Below are 16,847 nucleotides of genomic sequence, written 5' to 3'. Positions count from 1 at the left end.
AATTTTTATCACAATGACAAAGCGAAGCATAATTAAGGTGTGTTTACTTGCTTTATGTAATCCATAAAATTTTATTTCAATAATAAAGCGAAGTTTTATACTTGTAGATCAATGTTTAAAGATTGTTATGCATGGATTTGATTTAATTTAATCTTATATTGATTTTATTCATTCATTTTTTTATATTAGATGAAAGAGCTATGTTCATATTTGTTGGAGGTTAATTAGTTATAATTGTAAATATTTATTCATAAATGTAATCACAAAAAAGGATATACGTTATGTTAAACATTTTGTTTATTTGATTTGATGGTAACCAATTTTGTAATTTGGCATAATGTCATGATGGGGTTCTTGAGTTCAAATGGTTCCATCTCCATTGGCAGTGCTTCAACTTTTTCTTAGAGATAATGCATAGAAAAAACAGAAATGCATGTAACACGAGGATGACATTTTCTTTTTGCCCCTTTCAGTGCCACTAATTTACATGCAAAACGCCAGAAAAACTCAGTCGTTTTGTGCGGTGAGAGGAGGATAATGAATCCTACCAAAAGGAAAGAGAGAAGGATAATAAAGAGATGGTCCTCACAAAATTTGATAAGCATGAATTGAGCTTTCTTAGGCATTGTCACACATGGAATAGAAATTACCCAAATAATTGAATAGAGCTCCATGAATGTCTCCATCAGTTGAGCCAAGTAAAACTTAATTAACTTTTCCATAAACTTAAAAACTTTCATGAAAGCGTTTTTTTTTTTTTAAACCTTTTATGAAAGAAAAGTTAAATTTTTTTGTAAAATTTGAAACTTTTATGTTTAATGACTAATGTAATGAGTTACGACTCATTCGTATTAGTAAACAATAAGATGGGTTTTAGATTTATAAGTAAAGATTTTATTTTCTTTTAGATTGAAAATGTGAATAAATGATAAGTCATATAAGAGTTTATCAAACTTTTTATCAATATGGGAGTTTTCATTAGAAATATCAATATTGAAGTAAATTTAAATTAAAATGAGTTTCTCTCTTATAAAAATGAAAGAGCCAATATAATGAAAACATTGTACACTTAAATAAGGAAAATGTCAAACTTTTTTAATTTAATAAATATACATTCTGAGTTAAAAATATAAATATACGACAATGACACCATAATGAGCATCGGCCAAAGACGGATGAAAAACTCTTAAACGTTAAACTGGCGAAGGACATTTTCGTCATTCTGAAGGCCAAAATGGCATCCCGGTATTTTCCCCAACAGCAAAGGTCAGTTTTAAAGGACCCCTATCATATATATGTTTTGAGTACTCAATGCTTAGGTATTTCTCTTATTTTTCTCTCATTTCTGTTCCTCTCTTTCTCTGGCCTGTCTTTGCTGTTTCTCACACTTCGCTTTGTAACTTCTTTCCTCCACCATCTGCCGGCGGCTCCACCGCGTACAACGGCGTACGTACGCCCAGATCCAAAACTGTCTCTTTGGGTTCCCTATCACCTCTGATTTTCCATCTCCAAAGTCTCTCTATTTTTGATTGTTTTTCTTTTCCATTTTTATTAAAAAATTAATTTAACGAAATATTTTTATTTTATGGGTTCTGTTTTGAAAATGTAAATGACTGATCTTCTGGTTTTATTGTTAAATATTTTTTAAGTTGGGCTGTTGAGTGATTTCCCCTTGTGGACGTCTTCGCTCGCTTATCAATAAAGATGATTTGACACTTCTACCCAAAGCAAATTGCATTTGACGTTTTACCCTTAACGGCGAGTTAACGGCTTGACAACTGCTTACGTGGCATGATTTGAGTGCTTTTTGATTTTTCAAAAAGAAAATGAGTCATCACTCGCGTAGGATTTTGACACCTGGAATCTCAAGAAAGCGTAAAGAGAGAGAAGCGTTTTATTCCTTTAAACCGTCCACTCCGGTTCAAGCCTCGGTTTATACCGGTCCGAAATCCCCGCCCTCGCCAAATTGTTCGAACCGGCTTTTAGCTGGCTACATGGCGCATGAGTTCTTGACGAGGGGAACATTGTTCGGTAAAAAATTCGATCCGGCTCGAGCAGAGGCGATTCCAATAATCGGCTCATTTGCCGAACCCAGAAAGGCTAAGAAGGAAACCGAGCAGAATGCTAAAAAAGAGAGCCAAGGCTATGCTGAGGTGGCAAGCATTTTGAAGAACGACGGGACCCACATCCCGGGGATTGTTAATCCTACCCAACTGGCAAGATGGATCCAGATGTGAAAAACTCCATAAAATGGGATGATAACGTGGCACGATATGACTGGCTGAAAATTCACATCCGACGTAATTGAACGGAGCACCCTCTCTCTCCGACCCCTTTCGAGGTCGTGTGTCCCGGTCTCATCGAATCGTCGAAAATCCCTGAAGGCTGAAGACAAGAGAGACGAACCCATTTTTCCTTTTAATGTTAGTTAATTTATGTTTGGTTTCTTTTTTTTTTTAAATTTTGTTTTGTTTTTATTTCGAACTTTGATGTTGATTTTGCGTTAATTTAATGTATATATTAAATCATGAAAGAAATTACAACGTTTACTGAAATATGCATGGGATGAATTTTATGAAGGTGGACTGACTATCCCATGGGCAACAAATAGTTAATTATAGCACGTATTTGATTGTGTTTTTATATATAACCTAAGTGTTCTTGACCGCTACTTTTGCATGAACTTTGAATGTCTGGTTCACGTGCCTCTTGCTCGGGCGGAAAATCTTGGCTAGGCCTTGATTTTCCTGAATTATTCTATATATATTGCTTAGTCATTGATTTTCTCTTAGATGTTTGAATTTATATTTATTGTTAAGATTAATAATTCATGGATATAATTAATATATAATATTATTGATTTGCTAGTTAGATTTTTACACAGGTAACTAGTTAGGGTTAGACTATAAATAAATTAAATGAAAATTTTGTAATTATATACTATTAGTCATTGATTTATGCAAGAACACTTTACGCCACTAACCCAAATTTGGATATAAATTATAAAATTTAGTTTTTATAAATTTTAGTCAATAATTCATATTAATTATAAGTAACTAATAGATAGATAAGAGTGTAAAAGTAATTTATTAATTTGAAAGGTTAAAAGAGAGATTTAGGTGAGGGAGATGATCCTAAAGGATACATTTTTCTCCTTAAACCAACTGATTAAACATAAAGTTTAACAATAATTAGGGTTTAGCTATAGTTAGACTTTATGTTCAAGGAAACTGTCTTTTCAAGTTTGCAAGAAACACCCACCCCTTGCTCTCTAAGCAAAAATGGTGTAATAGAAGTTTTAAAGAAGAAAGAAAAGAGGGGGTCCTTTTCCAGTACTAGTTGATCATAACTTGAATCATTTCCTAAGGATTATGTGTATGAAGGGGGAGGGGGGGCTTTCCTACGGACTCAAATGGTGTCGTTTTTCATAATCTATGCATGTGTATCACATTGTTTTCAGTCATTATTGGTGATTGTGTGTTTGGACTGCAGCTTCCTTTTTCATTTTCCTGGTCATTTCTTTGTCTCCAGCCCCTCACTTACGAAATTGCTAAGTAGGTAGTTAGGTTTAAGCTTCTTTTACAAGGAGTTTGGAGTGTAGTCTTCGAAGTAATCGAAAGAAACCAAAGCCATTTTCCATTATACGATGTCTCATTCCTTTTTCTAGTCCTAAGTCCCCACATTGACAAAGCCTCCATGACCGATGAAGTCAAGGCGAGGAAGGGGTCAGAACGTACACTGATAAGCCAAACCATTTTCCATGGCTTAGTTTTCTGCTCATGCTTTGATTCCTTTTGCTCCCTGTATAGCAGCTGATCGTTGACAATAAAATTTTCCTAGGAACAATACCGTACATAGTCCATGGTTTCTGATGATTGTCGTTTCCAATATGGCGAAAAAAATTAACTGTATATAGTTGACCTATGAAGTATTGTTCTCGTCAAAGTAACAATAATATGCTATGCCTTAACCCGATGTAGGCTAACATAAATAAAATTGTCTTGTTTAATCCGTTTCCTGGAATGAATTGTTTCTTGTTTTGCCAGAATGGAATGAATTGTTTCTTGTTTTGCCAGAATGGAATGAATTGTGTAAAAAACAGACCAAAAACTGAAACCTGCATCGTCTAACTATATATTGAATACTCTATGGCAACCACATAATCAAACCTACTTCAGAATCCTAGTACATTAGGAGCCGTTTTAGCAGTAAAATGCAAGCCAATTATACCAGTGGGAAGCATTGCCCCAAATAAGATATAGTTCTACAGATAGAGAAATTAGATTTATTAAGAGAAAAGAGAACGTCTGTGCCATTCTACTACGCCTTCTTAATTGCAACAGATCTTGCTTTCAGGTTGAGGAAGATAGCCCTGAAGTTAACAAGCGGAGCACACAACAAAGTTAGATTAGCATGGAATAAATATGTTGGAACCATCATAGATTAAGCAAGGTGAAACCAAGTCAACCAATGAAAGAAAAAGGAGAAGATTCAATGATATATTCACATAAATAACATGTTCCTGACAACCAGAAGAGAGTTTCCCAGAAAATGGTATGCTCGCAACATCTGCAATAAATTTGCCAGTATTTGATTTGCTTTTATGCCTAGTCATATGTTCACATTCCATTTCCTAGACTTATAAAATCAATGCATGGATTGAGTGATGATAAGTTTACATATGGATGGACTTATAAACTGTTTTCTTTTCGCATCGATGATTTAGTAATGACAAGCTTATTCTACAGATGAGAAAATTGCTTATGTGAAAAATAACTAGTAGACTGATAGTGTGGGAGAAAATGCTGCGCTGAAGGATTCAAGAGCTCACCAGCAGGAGGCAACAAAGCTATGAAACAAAACTCTGAACTGCAGAGGCATATACTGGTAATTTATCCAGCCAACTATCGGCCAAAACTGCAAGTTATAACATCATATCTGTAGTGTTAACTAAACCATACAGTTAATGAGTTGCTTGGTACTACAAAGATGGTTTCTTTTCCCATACCTTCCATGCAGTCAACTGAATAGTAGGGTAATCCTTTCTAACTTTACTTCTGACTAAACCCCATGGTCTTCCTGCAAATACCATAACGGAGCATTAATTTATAAATAAAATGACAAACGATGAACAATGTTAAATGGTCTTTACACAGCATACTTTTGCAACCCGCTCTGACAAGAGACATCACTTAAATTTGGGTTCCTATGATAGGGACCTACACTGAATTGGGAAGAAATTAGAGGGGCATTTATTGCCTATAGACCAGGTTAAAGTACAGAGAACTGGGACCCAAGTATTTTGGCACAAGCTTAGCAACAGCATACCATTAAAATTGATAGTTTCTTGAACTTGGAACTAGGAAAATTCACCAATTAGTTTTGGACTAGTTGTCAATCCAAGTTATGAAGAAAATAATATCAATTAGCTTTGGTAGTTTTGCACGCAAGGAGTTACAGAAAGAGAGGTATGATTCTCTTGGTCAGGCTAATACACGATGATGTAAGCAAGCAATATAAAATTGATCCAGGATTTTGCAGCAAGCCATGGGAAGCAGGACAAATATCTCCAGTAAAAATCAAGCTATAGAAGATCAACCCATTTCACTTTAACAAGGTTGAACTGCCAGGTCACTATGATCCAACATTACAATTGGATCAAAGGTCAGACACAAACAATTTTGACATTACTGATATGTAAAAGAGAGATAGCAACTAGAAGACCAGCACCAACAAGAACAGGAATGATAATAGTAATGCCAATAATAGACACAACTTGAAATGTTCTAGGATCACAAATTGAAAAGTTAGACCTACTGCAACTCTAGCAAAATAAAGCTCACATAGTAATGAAACCATTATGGGTACATCTTTTGCCTTTTTTTGGGAAACAACAATTGCTAGAGTGAGAATCAACAGAAATCATAAATCGGAAAAGGCATAGATGCTTCACGTGAGGGTAGTTATGACTTGAATAACATATTTTGAAGATGCACAAACCTTCAACCACCAATCCGTAGTACATCATGAAGAAAAAGTTGTTCCAAGGGGAAGAAGTCAATTGTTCCAACAACACCTGTAACAAGCAATTAAGCAGTAATAAATACCTCCATTAATCCTCAACTAAATTTGGGACAGAGGCTACTAGCAGTCTAGCACTGCAGAGACTAGCATAAAACTTGTAGGTAAAAAAATAAAAAAATAAAAAGAAAACTCGAAATCACAAGAATTAAACTGTAAAAAGTTACACAATTAGCTAATGGAGTCAAGCCATATGAACACGTTTACCTTCTTTGCAACAGTTTTACTGCCTTTCTTTCCCCTGAAAATGATGTCCATCAGTTTGTGAAGGAAGTGTCCAAATGGTCCTGAATAGGCAAAGCCATAGAGCTGCAAGAGAATTCAATTTTAATTTCACAAAAATCAAATGACTCTTCATTTCGTTTCTAAAAAGAAGATGAAAAAGAAAGAAATGGCTTAAACTTATTATCAGGTGATTTCACCACTTCAAAAATGCAGACAAACATACGTGCCTTAAACTTAACTTAAGGTCCATTTCCTCCTAATTTCTTGGCATCCTAACGGGAAACTTGGGAGTGATATCCAACCACACATAGAAAAATGAAAACAAAAAAAAGGAAAAGAAGAAATTAAAAAGTCAACATACCATGATAAGAAGCAATCTTCTCAACTGAAGCCTTTTGACCCCAGATATCTTTTGAGCAATCAAGTCACTGCACCCAGCTAAAATCCCAGCTGTAATTGCCTGCAACCCAATATCAAAATCAACCAAAAAAAAAAGAAAAAACTCAAACAACTGAACTTAACAAAAAACCCCATAATGAGGCCAATGAAGCAGCAAAAACTAAAAGAAAAAGAAACAAAATTGAAGCAAGAATTTAACAAAGTAATCATTTTCAAAATATGGGTATTAATCAAGCAGAGAAAATATGTTACTACCTTGGTTCTAAGAGGGTGAGCTTGGAGTTGAATAAGATATTTTCTCCATGCTTCTTGGGCAATATCTGACATGGTAAAGAAAGAGATCAACCCTCAAAAACTCTTTCGTCTTTCTTTCTTTGTTTCTAAGGGTAACAAGAAGTTGATTTTCTCCTCTGTCGATGGAGTTCGATTGAGGGGTTTTAAGATTTTTAGGACACAGGACAGCTTACGAGAACAGAAGGGGATCTGTTCTACAATGACAGCTTGGCTTTTGGTGGTTGCGTACTTGAGTTACACATGCTCAAGCTGCCGGTTCTCGTGGTCAAAGTCTTAGTGCACGTATTTTCCTCATTGTTTAAAGAAAGTTCCTCTCATTTTCATTTTTTTTATTGAAAAACCATTTTAAAGTAATTTCATATCCAGGCATTGAATCTTCTTTCTTCCAACCCACCAATCAATTTTAAAGTTTTTTTTCTTTTTTTTTTGTAAAAAATGAAAGTTTAGATAAAATTTTCTAGATTTATGTTGCTATATACTTTTAGTCTATTGTTTCTTTATAAACAGATAATGGTGAAAGTCACCATAAGTCTCTCCACTTTCTACGTTGACCAAGTCTTTCTTACATATAATAATAATGTATAATAATATTGATATGATATGATAGATTATATACGAGAAAGATTTAATCCTGATTATGGACGATTTTTTAATAATTTAAATATTTGATTTTATCAAATATTTTGTTAGTTTAAGATTTCTCTATAATAATCTATAATGGGAAAGATTATATCTTGATTATGATAATTATTATAATAATAAATATATATTAAAATAAAAATACTTAAATATTTATCTAATAAATTGATACGAATTATAAATATTGTGATTAGGGTATTTAAAAAGTTTGATTTAGTGATAATTAAGTTATTCTTAATTTAAAAGAGTTAAGTTCGAGTTTACAATATTTGTATAAAAAAATATATACATTGAGTTCTTCGAATTCAGTTTTTAAATTTTGCTTTGCAACATTTTGACTTAATCTAAAAAAAATAAATCTTTTTATTCATCGAAAATAAAACCTTTTACAATAAACATGTAAGCAATCGGTTTAATCTCCTTTGAGAAATTGGTGCTCATCGCCGCATGGTAGGAGGCATGCTTGGAGGTGGAGCATTAGGGGGTCCAATCCAACCTGTAGTAAACAAATATAATAATTTCATCAATTCTTGACACCAAAGGCATATATAAATGGGGCGGATCAATCCAGGATTTTATATACCTTTGGATGGATCAAAGCCTCTATTTTTGAGCTCTGCATGCTCTTGGCAAAGAGCACATGCCTCACAGCAAAAATGAACACAGCAGTCGTTGCAAGGCTCTGGAGGCAATCCGAATTTGGCTCGCAATTTCTCTCTATACACACAGGAGAGCAGGCAGTGACATGAACACAACATCAACAGGCCGTATACACAACCTTGTTTAATGCAAGCTGTACGAAAATATAACATCAGAAACAACAATGGCAAGATCAGGAACCAAAGGAAATAGTTTTAACTTTGGATTGAATTCTTACAGCTCTGTCCTTGATCCACAATTTCTGCAATTTGGCCGAAGGTGATGCATGGGAGCCAGCATGTTATGCAGCCTGCATATATAGCAAGTAGTTGAAAAGCAATATAAAATTAAAACACCATTTTTCAAAGCATCGAAATGAGATCGATGACATACCAAGTGGTAGACATGTAATTAATTGTGTTACATGTGTGTATATACGTGCGTGCTAATAACTTACAAGTGCCAATGTCTCCAAAGTCGCAGAGGGAGGCAGACCATTTAGGAGGCCGGGGACTATTGAAAATGTTCATGTTTCCTGATCCAATGCGAAGATGGTGATCGTCAGGTACAATTTTAGGAATGCCAATGATCCATCCATTTATAGTACAGGGCGGCATTGGCAATGGCAATGTCCATGGACACCTTCCAAATTAATTTTTTAATTACCTGTTGAACTTAATTTTAGCATAAATATATCTCGATTTCCATCTCCGGCTGCCAACATCTGAATGCCCTTTCTCTTATGGAAGGATGTTGTACAAAGCCAGATTATCTACCGTCTCACGTCTGCCAATCACAGTAAAGTAAGAATAATATTATTTTAATTATTACCATATTATTCTTCATTATCGGCTACCAATAGGACAATATACTTAAAAACACAGTTTAAATTTATAGTTTGAATATTCTTGGAAGCTAAGAACAATTGATTATATTTTTGGACAGTGGTTATTGTCTTAATTTATGACGGGAGATGTTATCAAGGTGTTTGTTTTATTTATCATTGATTTTTTTTTTGTATTAAGATAATATCAATAATAATAACAAATTTATTTATTATTTTTTATTAATGATTTCCAAAATTTAATAATTTGGTTATTATTATATTATTGAAGAAAGCTTAATATTCTTCTTATTAAGAATTAAAAAATCAGAATCTTTATTAAGTCATAATATAAGAAAAAGAAGAAAACAAAGGAAGGTTGCAGGCTGCAGGCTGCAGGTTATGGTTGGCTCTTGGGTTGGATATTTGGGAGAACTTGACAATTGGGCCTAGCACTGGTGCGTTTTAACAGAGTAATCTACTTGGGGTTGGGGCAATGAATTGTTGCCAAGTAATGATTAGATTTACTTTCTGAAGTCAATCAAAACCAATTATTTTTAATATATGAGTATGGGTATATTCTTCAATTATTCTGACCGTCTTTTTCATATGTATTTTTCAACTAAATTTAATACTAATAGTTGATGCACTATCACCTTTAGAAAAGCTTTTTTATAAACCTCAATTCCAATGAATTCTGTAACTAGTCTAACAAGAAGAAAATTGGCAGAAAAAGAAGCAGCCTAGCCACCTTTGAAACGTTTGAAAGGAGCCTTATTAGTGGGTTATGATTTCCATGGTACTAACCAAACCATTTCTAGAGGAGAAGAGTGTTCAGTTGCAGGAAGAAAGTTGCATGGTCCAGTTGTTTTTGAAGAAAAAAATTGCACTTCACTTTGTCTTATGATGTGTTACACTTTCATTAAAGCTGAAAGTGATAAGAAAACATATACTAAGTAGCTTTGTCTCTTCGAATTTGCCTTGGGACACTTGAAAATTCTCAACTATATGATCTCATTGTAGCAATAGTGCTCAACACTGTGATTTGGGCTGTACTGGCATATCAATGTGCCTCACACTTCAATCGTGGTACATTTAATTCCAATATTATGTTGCAGAATTTATGGTTTAGAAGCATTAAAAATATGCTATATTATGCTACAACTTTTCTGCCTTCAGAGTTGGTAACTTGGTATGCTGCAGTTTGCACTGGAAGCTTTGAAACCGCAGCAGTTAGAGAACTAATTTTTAATGGGAGATCTAAAATATCTGAAAGATCTTGAAGGAGAGAGATAGGCATGGATGCTTGACAATGTCGCCCTCCCCCACTAGCAGTAGCAATAGTTAAGTGATAAGGTACTGCGCTGTGCTATCTTAGGCTACAGAATGATTCGACCAACAAGTTGAATATTCCAACATTGGTTTCATTTGGTTGGTATATGAGGGTTGAGAGTCTGATGTCAGGATTGGAAGGAGGGACAAATTCATTATCTTATTAGGCAAATCTGAATAAGTGAACTGCATCTTTGCTGTAATACTGATAATGATGTGGTTCAACGTGTTTTCTCAATCATGAGGAAATGGCTGCAAGGTCTTACAAGTTGCAGCAGGCAAATTTAGGAAGCTTTCATCCTCATCAATCTAAATCAAGATTTACATTGGGGTTCTTGCTGTTCTGCATTAGCTATAAGGACATTACCTGAGCAATCAAATTTCATCATATGTATCTTCCATTTACCAGAGTTTAATAATAGCTCCATCTATAATTTAGAATAGAGAAACTCCTTGATGCAGTAAGGTTGGGAATAACTTTGCAGCTTTTGCTTAGAGGAAAAAAAAAAAAAAAAAAACACTTCTGGAGAGAAATAGGCAAGTGCAAGAATAGTTTCAATCTTAGTTAGAGAATCCTCTCCAAAGAGAGGATATGGTCATACTTGGGACTTGAGAGCCATTTTATATCCCCTGTCAAAGCCTTTCAAGAAATTCACAGACAGATATATATATATATATATTGTAAGCTGATAGATATTTCAGAGCTGAGGATCCCTTTAATTTGGACAGCATTCATGCATTTGAATTTAAAATAGTAATGGTATTCCTAACAGTAGTATGACGTTCATTTAGACATCCATTCTCGTGTTCATGACATTCTCAAACTAACAACTTGTCTAATTACATCTCATGTCACAAGTTCTTCCGGAACATGCTGTTACATAGGCCTTTTTGTCGCTCAAACAAATCGAATAAAGATGGCTAGTGATAACCAAGTATAGTTAACACCTGTTTGTATTTCCTTTAGGGCCTTCTGCAGTACCGCCTTATAAAGCTCAGAGAAAGCTTTTCTGCCCTGGTGTACAGCCAACTGTATGGATTAACTCCTATTGCCCCTCGTACTTAACCTAGATGAAGACCTACAACTACAACTTGCTGTGTTATTCATAGGAAATAAATGCTTTCACTGTCTAATTCCTCCATTCCAATTCAATGAATTTATATTTTATAGTATGCCACTGCAATGGGATGTATGAAGTTTCGTCAATGGTTGTTTTCGTAGCATGTGAAGACACGAACTCATTCTCCGGTGTCATTCCTTTTTGGAGAATATTCTCCAGAGTTGTTCATTTATAGAAATGGAAGGAGATAACATCATAAAAGAAAATTAGTGATAAGAAAGAAACAGACAGTCCAAGTACGTACCATGTAAATCACATGACTTTTCCTTTGTTAATTATTGCACTATTCTTTATGGAGTTAAACAATTAGACATTTTAGCTGTTATGGGGATTTCTGATATAGTCTTTTGCAGATAATTTGTCAAGCTAGTCTAACCCGTTGGAATCTCAGTCTCCCTGGCCAGCATCCATGCTACTAGATTATATCATAAAGCTAATTACTTTCAATGGGCCAACTGCCTATAGGCTATAGGCCTGGATCTGATCAGGTTTAATTGAAATGTGTGTGGGTATATATAATTTTGGGTAACTTTCATTGTACAGCTTGGATTGTCAGCCACTTGCAAACATTATATCAAGATTATGGCAGGAAAGCTGAAAAGGAATATGGCAATCGAAAATTTTAACCACTTAATTTAAGCAAAAAGATTATATTTATTTACTGAGTCCAGAGAACATGAAGTTCCAAATGTATCCGTCCCCCTGTTTTCCCACGCTAGTAAATGGTGGATGAATTGATCACACGTGCGGACTTGAATTGAAATGTGAAGACGTCTGATTGACTTCTTCTGAAGCACATCTTCGATGTGATAATGAATAAAAATAGACCTTCTAGGGGTATCTGAAATCTTCTTGTCAGGTCTAATATTGTTATCTAGAGTGTCAGTTCTTGCTGCTGCGACATTCCATGTGTATGCAAATGTACGTATAGTTCAGCTGAAAATCTTTGTTTCGAGCTAAGTGGCATAGTGACTGTCTCCCAAAAACTTTTGTTGCTCTCCCATTAGTACTCTTGAGAATTTGTGTTCTTTGATATAGAAAAAAAGCAGGTTTGTTGCTTCTTACATTCTTTCAACATTCTTACCGACCCACACACAGCAATTCCAACCCCTTGCCGCCGCCCTCTTCACCATTCATGAGGTAAAAGGGGTTCAAATTTTTTGCTTCCTAGCAGTAGGACCCTGCATCAGTTCGAAGATGATAACGTCATGATCATGAATTAATCATGTCAATTTAATACATTGTTGGCATATACCATACTCATATAAACATGAAGCTAAAATACACGCCACTTATCTTATACACCCTCCAGGCAAATTCTCTCCAATTATTTTAGAAAAAAAAAACCATGCGTGAAAGATAAATAGCAACAGTATGCAATTATTTCTTTCAAAACCCTAGCATGTTAGTTATGACCTCATTGCTTTAGTGCTCAAACTGGTGAAGCAGTGTGCAGTTACTAATGGAATATTTGGTGTATTACACACAATTCCATCATGGAGTTAATGAAAAGGAAAAATGATTTGTTTTATCCATAAACTTTCGTGTGACGTTTGTACACTCAAATTTCACATCAAATTATTGGCTGAAACATTTCCAAATCCATGGACGAATGTTAAGGTCCTAGTCAAATTTGGTGATGCATATATTTTAATAACCTTGGAAGTGTGGCAATGGTTGGATTAGCTAGAACCTGAGGTTAGGTAGGGGTCTTCTTTGAAGGGGTTAGTGTGCAAATAGACCCACCAAAAGCAAGGGCCAAAGATCTGTGTATTACACCCACTATTTTTTTCTTCTTTCTTTCTTCCTTTCTTTTGCATGCCTGGTTTAGTGGCTGAGTCTCCATCAAAATTTTATTAAAAAGCCCCCACTAATTAACCCCCCAGTGGTCTCGGCGTTTCCTTATTATTTGTAAAACGTTAATGCATTTCAATGTTCCCCACTCAAAGGTGAGGCCTATATTGTTTTCTTTGCCTTCTCCTTCTACTTCCTGTCCTTGTCTTTGGGAAAAATGAATTCCTCCATGGTGATGATGAATGATGATGGACATAGAGTCCTCCATGTCTTATACTAAAATGATCCTGATGCCATTTATTTTGCCTGTCAATTACTTTCCATGACTTCACACCCTCTGTAATGAATAGATTAACCCATATTCTTATAATTTGATTGTATTTTTTTATTCAACTTTAAATTAATATCAAATTAAGAAAGTAAAAGGATATGGGATGATTAATTATCTTTTATTGTACAATTGATTTAATAAATAAAAATTTTAAAAAAAAAATCAGTGTAATGTGTAAAGATCAAAATAGAAGTCTTAACTTTGGGCATGGTTCTAGTACTCTGCGGCAAGATTTTGTTGCATTTGTCCCACTTAAACGTCATAAATGCAACTGCAACTGCAACGAGTATAAAATTAATGGGGGAAAGAAAAGGAAAGAGAAAAAGATGATAGATTCATGTGCCAACAGTTGTTTGACATAGATCTTGATTACATAAAGTTGTTCTCCATGACAATTGGACAAGTTGACTGATCAAGAATGAATGAATTTATGGCATTCAAGTACTGATATCAAAGGCTTGAGATCTCAATGGGGGAACTGTAATGGTGCAAGTAATATCAATGGTCTTAATCAATTGAAAAGAAGATATGACACTTGTTGGCAATAGTTCTGAAGCACCCAAAATGGAAAAATATGAATTTGGCTCTTCTTCAATATGTACAGAGGCTTCCTTTCAAAACTCTTTCCCAAGCACCAAGCCCCCTCTCGCCCAATTCCCTTAGCAACCTCTAGGACAAGGAATCCACTTTTTGTTTTTTTTTTTCTTTTCTTTTTAAAGTTTTCTCTTTTACTTTCCCCCCTATGAGCTGCTTCTATTTCCTCTTCTCATTGCTTAAATCACAACCCCTAGACTCGTACAAAGATTTCTTTGTTACCTTTTGCAAAGATAAAGGAGGTGAATTGGGGCCTTCAGGGATTTGATTCCAAGAATGAAAGATCTAAAAGAATGCAATCACATTCTTAATTCCTCCCTTAAAAAAAAATATTATGAAAGAGATATTGATTATTTGAAACATTAACGTTTTTGTATCTTACAATGTAACATAATTATAAGAAAAATCACAATTAACATCACGATATAATTCTTTAATACTCTTACAATTTACATTTATATCATAAAACATGCATATAATATATGATACCATCATCAAAAATAACTTTCATTGATTATCCCTGCATAATTTTTTCTTCTTCTGAATTCAGTGGTCATGGTCTTTGAGAAAGGATTTTGTCCTTGCTTCCAAGCTTTTAATGCATATGGAGAAAACGAAAGCAAAGCAACCTTAGATGTGAAGCAAATGACTCTTTGTCTCATCCACTTCCCCACCCCTCTTAGCTGGTCGGCAGGTCGGTATCCATCAGCATTGAAAAATCTGGAGTTTCAAGCATTGTTCATGTGTTAATCATGCTGTATAGTATACATTTTGTTCAAATTAATATAAGTTCTAAGAATTCATTTCTCTTGTCACCTCTGCCTCTATTTCTTATCTGCCAGGAAACTACAACAAATGTAGTGCGTATCTTTTCTTTGAATTACTGCACCATTCCACGTCGGGGAATTATATGAAATCAACCTTATAAAACACATTTTTAACGTAAAAATATCTAATAATACCACGAGATTAAGATATTCAAAATTCATTAAGATTAATTGATTTTGCTACAGAAAACGTACGAAAGTAAACAGTTAAAATTCTCTTGTTACTTAATAAAACCGGATTGAATAACTTTTTATTAGATATTATAGAAGAATATATACAAACAACTCCTTGATTGATTTTACTTGTTAAAACAATAGCCATTTGATTTTATTTTGTTAGAAGGAGGGGGTGTGGGGGAATTATAAAGATAAAGAGTATACATATTGTAGTAGGAATCTTGCACAAATCAAAGTTGGGTAACAGCTATTGAACATACAGGATAGGTGCAAGAAGTCCCTATGGGCTATGGCAGCCGGAAATTATAACACATTAATGTAATGTGGAGCACCCTTTCAATGTCACTGAATCATTGTAAGGCATTGCCATTGGTAGCTGCTTAATGCGCTTATTAGATATTGAGTGATGAGTGATTAATTGTTTTATATCTTAATATAAAGAATTTGAAGTGACGGATTAGGCGATAGAAACATGCATGAAGCAAATGGGAAGTTACCTAATTAATGAACGAGATTACCTTTGATAGCTAATTCAGCTTAAGGTCAAATTAGTTCTGTTAATTAAGGCACCAATTTGAAGAGTCATCTTGATGAATATATGAAGAGATAATACCGATCTATTCACACCACCATATGTACTTTATTTTTGTTGAATTAAACCTAGCTTGATGTCATGCCTCACCTCATCAAATTAATTTGGTTCAATTTGTTTCATGTGTGTGTAGTGTAGCTATCCTTTTTCCTTTTGAAAGTCAGGAAGGGAATTTCATTGCATATAAATTTTATCAAACTATCATCGACCTTTACATTCATGCATGGTTAATTAAAAAAGTGATCAAAATCTTTATTTTATTTTACTGAATATATTAAGAACATAATGTTATGATTACTAAATTGATTCATGTATATATACACGCACGAGATTTCATAATTAAAAAAATTCACAATCTTGTAGTATCTAAGATATTCATTTTTTTACTTTTGCAAACAAACAAAAGTGCTTCCCCAGACGAATCTCTGCTTGGCTAAACTTCAAATTTCTTAATGTTATGAAATTGGTTTAAAAAATTGAGCCTAATAAACACAAAAGAGGCATGGGATATTCATTCATTATATCATATATGACTTCGATTATTATTTTAATTTATAAAGGAACTTCATTGGGCATGGATAGATTCTAAATATATTTATATACTTGCTTCTCTACAGACAATATTCCCCATGAGGTGGAATTGACATATTTATAAATTGGACAAAATTACTTCTAAAAGACCATATATATCTAGGTACTGAATCTCTGTATCTTTTGTCAAGGAATCAAATGCTGCCCTATCTAACCAATTTCCTATCCAAAATTAAGCACGAGGATGTGGAACTTGGTTGTCAACCAGAAGAGAAAAAGAAAAGAGAGGAAGGAGGCAGCCTTTCCCTAGGAGCAATAGTGGATTACACCACCATTGTTTGTACTATTTTTTTTTCTTTTTTGGGGGCTAAACCATCCTTGTTTTAAGTATAAATTAAAGGTAGCTACCCATAAAAGAGTAGATGAAAGAAGAAGTTAAAATAGAATA

At 34.2% G+C, this 16,847-nt stretch overlaps 3 protein-coding genes across 3 annotated transcripts; 1 reads left to right on the top strand and 2 right to left on the bottom strand.

The window, feature by feature from the left end:
* Positions 1 to 1,311: 1,311 nt before the first annotated feature.
* Positions 1,312 to 2,555, top strand: EDA6 (embryo sac development arrest 6). Its single transcript, XM_018118724.2, has one exon. It carries the CDS (start codon positions 1,827 to 1,829, stop codon positions 2,235 to 2,237), a length of 411 nt encoding a protein of 136 aa, XP_017974213.1. The 5' UTR covers positions 1,312 to 1,826; the 3' UTR covers positions 2,238 to 2,555.
* A 1,556-nt stretch (positions 2,556 to 4,111) lies between these two features.
* LOC18603263 (Peroxisomal membrane 22 kDa (Mpv17/PMP22) family protein) lies at positions 4,112 to 7,260 on the bottom strand. The gene is made up of 7 exons (XM_007035130.3): positions 6,961 to 7,260; positions 6,668 to 6,766; positions 6,289 to 6,390; positions 6,001 to 6,076; positions 5,009 to 5,079; positions 4,832 to 4,917; positions 4,112 to 4,372 (listed from the first exon to the last, which is right to left on the bottom strand). Exons 1-7 carry the CDS (start codon positions 7,030 to 7,032, stop codon positions 4,321 to 4,323), a joined length of 558 nt encoding a protein of 185 aa, XP_007035192.1. The 5' UTR covers positions 7,033 to 7,260; the 3' UTR covers positions 4,112 to 4,320.
* Positions 7,261 to 8,075: 815 nt separating this feature from the next.
* LOC18603262 (protein PLANT CADMIUM RESISTANCE 7-like) lies at positions 8,076 to 8,894 on the bottom strand. Its single transcript, XM_018119361.2, has 4 exons — positions 8,735 to 8,894; positions 8,516 to 8,587; positions 8,222 to 8,431; positions 8,076 to 8,134 (listed from the first exon to the last, which is right to left on the bottom strand). The coding sequence occupies exons 1-4, from the start codon at positions 8,892 to 8,894 to the stop codon at positions 8,076 to 8,078; spliced, it is 501 nt and encodes a 166-aa protein (XP_017974850.2).
* Positions 8,895 to 16,847: the final 7,953 nt, after the last annotated feature.

This window comes from Theobroma cacao, chromosome 4, assembly GCF_053813885.1.
Source record: "Theobroma cacao isolate CCN51 chromosome 4, ASM5381388v1, whole genome shotgun sequence".
NCBI lineage: Eukaryota > Viridiplantae > Streptophyta > Magnoliopsida > Malvales > Malvaceae > Theobroma > Theobroma cacao.
Note: the sequence above shows the minus strand (reverse complement) of the source record. Positions and strands in the feature narration are given on the sequence as shown.